Source organism: Perkinsus marinus, assembly GCF_000006405.1.
Source record: "Perkinsus marinus ATCC 50983 genomic scaffold scf_1104296956594, whole genome shotgun sequence".
Taxonomy (NCBI): Eukaryota; Perkinsozoa; order Perkinsida; family Perkinsidae; genus Perkinsus; species Perkinsus marinus.
This window is the reverse complement of record NW_003207417.1, coordinates 1-7,523: the sequence shown is the minus strand read 5'-3', so window position 1 is coordinate 7,523 and position 7,523 is coordinate 1. Positions and strand designations below refer to the sequence as shown.

Genomic DNA, 7,523 nt, shown 5'->3' with positions numbered 1-7,523 from the left:
CTACGCGTAGCTCACTTGTGCATGCGTTAAACGATCGATCGCCTTAAGAGTCTTCCGTTAGACTCTATTGAGGATTACTTATGGCACCCTTGCCAACCTTGTCGATCGCAGGACTATTTTGTAAGAGTCACTAGCATAGACTTTCTATAGTATCAAGTGACGACCCGATCATGTCCTCGTCCGGATCTCTTGTACTCAAAGGTAGATTTATTTCAGGCAGTTGAGTAACATCCCTCATGCTCTTTACTGTGAATTTGTTAAGGTTGAGCAGCCTCCTGTGGACGTTCGAAGCTCCTCATGTAGTTCCAGAAGTGTCTTATAGTAAAATAGGTCCTACGAACACTACCTCGGAGGGTCTCAAGGTTATTACTAGTGGCCAAGGTTATTACTCTGTGATACCGACGTTAAGCAAGTTCATGGGCGCTATGCTGTGTACCCGGGAAACCCAGAGAGGGAGTGAGAACTACTGTTCACTGCTACGGGGAGGGACCTGTCGGCAGGTACTTCTTTTGGTTTTTCGAATCGAGGAATAGTCCAGCAACTGATCCGATCTTCCTATGGGTTCACGGTGGCCCAGGCGGGAGCGCAACTGTTTCAGCGGTCGAATACAATGGTCCTTGCATGGTAAACAAAGAAGGAACTTCGACATCCATCAACCCGTAAGATGTCCACATCGATGATTCTCAAGATGAATATTTCAGGAACTCGTGAACTAACAGGGCCAATGGCATCTGGTTGGATCAACCCACTGGGGTGGGTTACAGTAAAGGAGGGCCACCTGAGACAGCCATAGGAGAGATTGTGGAGAACATGTTAGTCCGAATCTCATGGGATTTCGTTGGATCTTCTCCGTCATCATCAGATACAGATTCGTGGAGGAGTTTTTCAGTCGATTCCCCAAGTACAGAGGCCCTTTCTATCTGAGTGGGATCTCATTTGCGGGTGAGAGAGCACACAACATTCATATCACTATCACTCCGATGTTCTGCGTCTTTCAGGCATTCTGCTCCCACAGATCGCACATGCTTTGAAACAAGGTAGCGAGCCCCTGATAAACCTCAAGGGCATCATTTTCTAGAACGCAATTATGAATGCCGAAGCTCAGTAGCCGCAGGAGTTCGAATCCTTGAGGCACTGCAAAATATGCAGCTATGCGCACGGTCGTAGCTACTGTGTCGAAGTAGAGACCGATACATTGGCCGGCGTCAGAGGCGTGGACTATCTCCATGCAGATACTGTGATGTGCGTCAAGCCGAAGTTCCTCAGTGAGCTCCTTAATAAGCTCAGCTGTGAGGCTTGCTATTGAAAATCCGGGCCTCAGAAAATTCAGGGTGCGTTCCATTGTTTTTGTGAGAAACACTTTCTCCAAAGATATATTCAAACACATGCAGGACTGGACAAGATCTTTGAAGAAAGGACGTAAGGCACCCGGTTTCAATTTATACAGGAAATAGGCTGTGATCACGTTGGGTGCCTCGCTCCGGGATATTGCAGTCGGGTTTCCATCCATCTACTGTCAGCAAGGCCTCGAAAAAGCCGTCTGGCCGGAAGTTACCCTTGCATGGACGACCGCGGCCTCCCATCAATAAGAAGAGAGCTTTCAAATACTGAACTACAGTAGATCGGCTGGTAGGCATATTGCTAGTAGCAATTAAACACCACAAGACATGGTTATCGAGTTCAATCCTTTATATAAGATGAAACGTAAGGGCCGCTACTCATCGCCGCAGTGCGGACTACACGCCCAAGTGCCAATTTTCCTGTAAATGCAAGAAAGGCGCATATTTAGACCACCGTATATCCCATGTAATGCCGAAACGCTAGACTGAACTCGGGGAAAAATGTGGGAAATTTCCGGAAAGATTTCCCGGGAAAACGGACAAACCCTGCATTCAATTTGTATCTCTTGCATTTGCTCAACTTCAGGTAGCCTCTGTATCCCGAGATGGCCTTCCAGAGTGAAACTGCGGCACCTGCCATCACAAAGCAGCAGTGAGTATCGTCGTATGGTCAGTGAGACTGATATATGACTCTGGATATCCATGTCGAACCCACTGTCGAAGAAAAGAAGGCCCGAATGAGCCTTTGTAGAACACCATGTTAGTCTCATGATGATACTAAAAATAGTATCATGGTAGAGGGAAAGTAGCGATATTGGACCAATATCTATACATACTCTTTTTTTAAATTTATCTCTATAATAGTCCATCAGAGAGATATTGCTAGTGCCTACACTCTGATATGAGTGTGATAGATTTTTCTTATTGAAACAAATGAAACAAGGAATGCCCAGGTGCCTGCAAGAGATACAGAACTGCAATATAAAGCGTACTTCGTGATAGTTTGGATCGAGCCAATTATTTCTTTCCCAGTCAGTAGATGCAGGGCAGCCCGTGAGCACTGTCAGGAACTAGCTCTAACTCCGCTGTTCGACAATGGGGTGGATGTTCCGTCACACTCGCTGATGTTCGTCACGCGTCAACATCGCAGTGACGCGTAAGTGTCTGAGACACTGTGTCTCACTTGGAGTATGTGTAGGTTGAACTTGCTATTCGTCCTATTCGTCCTATGTGAACGCGTCATTGAACCTTAATTTTGCGTTGCTAACAGTATAAATAAAGTATTCGAGGCGCAGATTGTGGTTCTCGGGCGACTCGTCTATGGACCCTCGGTAGTAATTCACAAAATGTTGTTTCCGAGTAAGTATCGAAGAAACAAGGTTAACAAGTTATTAGCTAAGCTTATGATGAAGTGTAAGATAAGCCTGTAATAATCTTAACCTAACAAGTACAGCTTGCGAAGTAAAGCAGATCATGCTACGTCGTAACAACCTCAAGCCCAGAAAACCAGTAGAAACTCAGGTTAGTTCCGTCCAGCTCAAATTTCCACTTGATACAGGCCAATTGCCGTTCGGCGCCGGATGCATTCAATGCCTAAGCGCGAGGAGTCTTCTTCTAAGTTGTAGTTCTGAGTTTCTCCACAAATCCTACTGATCTTGATCACTGCTTGGGTGTGCGCGACTATTCTGGTGCGATACATTGCAGAGAGTGTAGAATCAGGTTGACCAACCACGACGCATCACGATCGCATGCATGTCCGGGGTCGACAGCATGTCTACAAACTGAGTGAGAAGCGTAATCGAGCGATGCACGAGCAATGCTTGTCAATGACTATTCTACTTGGCCAGAGTCATCTTGAGCTTTGCGTATGGCACCCAGACCATCCACCCGGTGATCAGCGTTTGTAAGATAGATTTGGAGTATCGGTACTATTTATTCAACAGCTCATGACTCTTTTTTCGGAGATATGCCGCAGGGATCGTTGCACCAATATTGAAGACCAGGAGCATTCCGCTTGCTGTTAGACTGTTCTTGTATTCGCAGTATCTTCTATCCATAGTTCACCACCACCACCACCACCATCATTAGATATTCACCCTACTCGCTCCCATGCTTTAAGTGGTATGATTCTACACCATACGTTTAACACTGGCACGCAACAGACGAAATTCTCTTCAACTAATCCTGGATATATCACGTATTACCACCAGCTGCTATTACTCTCGTGTAATTGTAGACACTATCTAGTATTGCTGTGTTCATTCTCTGTATCGTCCTTGCCAGGAGTTTATCCAGTCCTCATTTTGATGTAACCCTTGTCTATCATGTTATTTTCTCTCTTTGTATGATCCGCGCGGTTGAATGTTGGTATATGGGTGGTCGTATTGTTTGGTAACCGGCGGAGGAGTACAAAGATAGTTGGAGACGATCATGCGTCAATAATCTGTAACATTCTCTGCTTTACCATCACCATAACTGGTTTGCTCAGTTCGGGTTTCGTGAATTCATATTTCGCTATTGGTCGTGACTTCAACTTGAACCTGATCGATCCGCAAGAGAACCATCTACCCAACGTGCCTATTCTACCATTGATAGGCAGCCAAGTTATACAAGTTGTATAATACAACAGTCTCAATCAATCACAATTGACAACGAACTCTTGTTAGTTGGTACCTGTACCAATTTTTGACGCCCTCAGAATAGAGCGGATACCCTACCTCTCCAGGAGAGGTAGAGACGGCCCAGGACCTCCGTACTGGGCAGCCTGCAGGTCTTTGTTATCGAGCTCATCCTTGCGACAGATGTGGCTTAACATTTTGCTTTGCTAACGGACTCGCGCCCGCTCCTGCAAGATTCAGAGTTCAGGTATTAGTGCCGTACTTAGTGCTGTCGCAGATGCTGCGACTTAGTGCCATAAAAATGTTAGCGATCTTTCTATTCAGGATTGCGGTTGAAGATCTTATGAATATTACCGAACGTCTACTCACCCTCAAGGCCTGCATCAAAGTGAATCATCTTGTATAGCACTGGGTGAGTACTGAATGGTTGTGGCAGCTGATATCGGCAATGCATGTCTACCATGGGATCAGGATTATGAACTGTTCACAACAGGGAGATCAGGAGAAGGAACTCAACACTATCGACCACACACTTCGCCTGTGTAGCAACAGTATTCCCAATCTCATAGTTCCAATATCGCCACTCTGTCATCTATATATGGGCAAATTTACGTTACGGACCGTTACGATTGACGTTTACGCTTACGGAGGCAAACCCGTAACGTAAATTACGGAACACGTAAACGGCTTTTACGACAAAAAGCACGGAAAACTCAGGAACCTCACATTGAACCACCCCATGTGCCGCGCTCTATATCTTTGGTTCAAGTACTCCATGGCGGGTCGTCAGAACTCACTCCACGTACACTCAGACTCATGTCAATTATGATTTCGTAGCTCTTAGTTCCTCTTCCTCCCTCATGGCTCCTCGCAATAAGGTCCAAGAATCTTTGGCTAGCAAGCTACCCACAGCTTGGGAACTAGTATCCAACGAAGAAGGGAATTCTGCCAAGTGTCCGCGATGTGGGCGATGCATCAAGATAAATAAGAGATACCTCAGTGGGGTGAATCATCACGAGAGCTCATGCAGCTCGCGGAAGAAAAAATCAAAAGTTGTCCATGGAGCTATTTCTTGCACGAGTGACACTGAGGAGAAATGGAAGGAGGGCCTGATGCAGTTTGTCATCCACTCGGGTGTGCCATTATGCACGGTGGAAAATATTTCCTTCAAGAAGTTCCTGGACTCGTTGAACCCCAATTTTTCCATGCCAAGCCGGAGAGAGCTAGTACGACAACTACATGAACGCATGAGCGGACATATGGCCATGGTCACAGGTGAGATGATATATTTGATGAGCATACTCGTGCCTCCGTTCAGAGCGAGTAAAAGATGCTCACTGCATCAATCTTAGCGTGGATGCGTGGTGTAAATCTAGTAGATCAAGTTTCTTGAGTAAGAAGTGGTCGACAACAAACTTCAACATTCGCGTTACTCAGGCATCATCGGTCATTTCTGGAAAGCTGGTCATCTCCATAGGATGATCATCGACTTCTGTCGCATAGAAGGGCGACACACCGGACGGAACCTGGCGAATCAGATCCGCTCGGTGATGGATGGAGTGGAGATCGCGTCCCGTGTATGTTGTATTACTAGCGATGCAGCGTCGTCTAACAACAAGATGATGGAGTATCTTCGAACTGAGGTTGGGCCCCTCCTGCATATGAAATGCGTTGGCCACAAGCTACACTTATCGGTGACTAATGGCCTTGCCAAGGCCGCCTTGGTCTATGGTCTTGTAAGACCATTGATGAAGAGGAGCCTGGGTCCAGTCAAGGAACGGAGATCAGCCTCACTGAAGAGGATTGCGATTTCGAGGATCTCCGTGGAGATCCTGACTCGGGATCTGAGGCTGAAGAGGATATTGATGAGAGCGGGGATCAAGCATGGTCTGATCGCCGCTAGGAGCATTAGGATGAGGCGACAAGGTACGAACGCGGTTGGTTCGGATTCTACTGGCAATTCTAAACATGGAGGGAGGGACATATGTACTAAGACAGCACGAAATAGATAGCATAGCAGATAAGACAAGACAAATAGAGAGAGTAGTATTGTTGTAACGTTGTGATCTCGTTGTCTCTTTCGTAGCTATCACAAAGCTTGCCCCCTTTTCTTATCGTCTTTACTATAAGTACAATAAGTTATTCAACCTCATCTAAAGGCCCTGAGTTTATCACCAATGACAGTCGCTGAGTCCTCGGAGGAGCTCGAACATGATACTGGAACCGAGAAGGACTCAGTGACTAATACTTCTTTGTCTCCGGAAGTGATTGCTGTTAGAGACTTGATTATTTCATGGCTTACGATGGTGCCTGTTGGTATTAATGTTCTGAACGTTGCGGTTGAAACCCTCAGGGCTGTTGCCCCCGATGATTCTAAGGAGACCTTTGGTGAAGGGGTTGATGCTGCTTCATTGGTGACTAACGTGCACGAAGGTAAGGTTGCAACTGTCATCAAGATGTTGTATGAGTATGGCCGAACAGAAGATCGTAAATTCCAAGCTGCACCACGATGGGTATTTTTAGGAGACTTCTTCCTTTGGTTACTAAAAAATGGGGTGCTACTTGTCAAGAACAACTGAATCGTATTGGTTTTGAAGAAGAATTGGGTGGTCAGGTCACCTCGATTATGTCCAAGAAGACTAAGCCTGTGACGGTATCACCAATGTATGAGGAGCTTACAGAAGGGAAGGCCGATCCCCACCTCGACAGTTACTAATATTGGTAGGAAGGATTTATCTGAAGGTCGTCGCATTGCTCTTTCTTTGGAGCCTGTAGAATTTTCTGGTACCGGTGATCTGTTACCATACCCTGTTTGGAAAAGAAGATTCGATCTACTTCGTCGTAGTAATGGTCTCCTGGGAGATCCCGTCAGTATTTTCTATGCTTTGAATCGTTGTTTATCTCCTGCTCTGGTTCTGACTCTTGATCCTTCCCCACCGGGTCTTGGTCCGGTTGGTGGCTGGGTAGCGGAGATTGCTCGTATTTTCCGATTCTTATCACAATCCTGCAGTGGGGTATCTTTTGATATTGCTCGCGTTGATGATGAGCAACGGTTTGCAGTGACGTGTCAGAAGCCTAATGAGAGTATTGCTGATTATGTGGTGCGTTTCTCCAACGCTGCTTCCGATCTGGCCGCTTATACTGGGAAAAGTGTATCCGAGGATAAGCTCCGCACTAATTTTATTCGGGGTATTTTGGTATCTTGGAGGTTACATGCACTTGATATTCTGTCTCGTGGCGACGATTTTATCACTTTGGTTGGTCAAATCATCACAACTGTGAGCATTATTATGATCATCACCATAATGTGATGCTATAATACAGCATCATTGATGCTCGTGAACTCGAGTTACGCAATGCCATTATGTGAGTTGAATCGAGGTTTCGCGGATAATTTACATTGAGTGAATCATATATCATTCTTCTGTGGTTTGTATATTGTAGTGCTATCGAAAGGGTCTCTCGTTATTTCAATTCCATGAAAAGTGGGAAAAATCACACGCCAACACGTTGTTAATATTGAGCTCTCCCTCGTCGTTGTCGGGACAAAACCGTTTCCGACTGA

General features: G+C 45.9%; 3 protein-coding genes across 3 annotated transcripts; all 3 read left to right on the top strand.

The window, feature by feature from the left end:
- Window positions 1-500: 500 nt before the first annotated feature.
- Window positions 501-1,037, top strand: Pmar_PMAR028881 (conserved hypothetical protein; the record flags this gene model as incomplete). Its single annotated transcript, XM_002775116.1, has 4 exons — window positions 501-659; window positions 720-812; window positions 863-942; window positions 999-1,037. Coding segments are annotated over 4 exons (371 nt in total), but the record flags the coding sequence as incomplete, so codon positions are not given.
- A 4,126-nt stretch (window positions 1,038-5,163) lies between these two features.
- On the top strand, window positions 5,164-5,861 carry Pmar_PMAR028880 (hypothetical protein; the record flags this gene model as incomplete). The annotated part of the gene is made up of 3 exons (XM_002775115.1): window positions 5,164-5,233; window positions 5,396-5,505; window positions 5,700-5,861. 3 exons carry the CDS (start codon window positions 5,164-5,166, stop codon window positions 5,859-5,861), a joined length of 342 nt encoding a protein of 113 aa, XP_002775161.1.
- A 274-nt stretch (window positions 5,862-6,135) lies between these two features.
- On the top strand, window positions 6,136-7,269 carry Pmar_PMAR028879 (hypothetical protein; the record flags this gene model as incomplete). Its single annotated transcript, XM_002775114.1, has 2 exons — window positions 6,136-6,391; window positions 6,701-7,269. The coding sequence occupies 2 exons, from the start codon at window positions 6,136-6,138 to the stop codon at window positions 7,267-7,269; spliced, it is 825 nt and encodes a 274-aa protein (XP_002775160.1).
- Window positions 7,270-7,523: the final 254 nt, after the last annotated feature.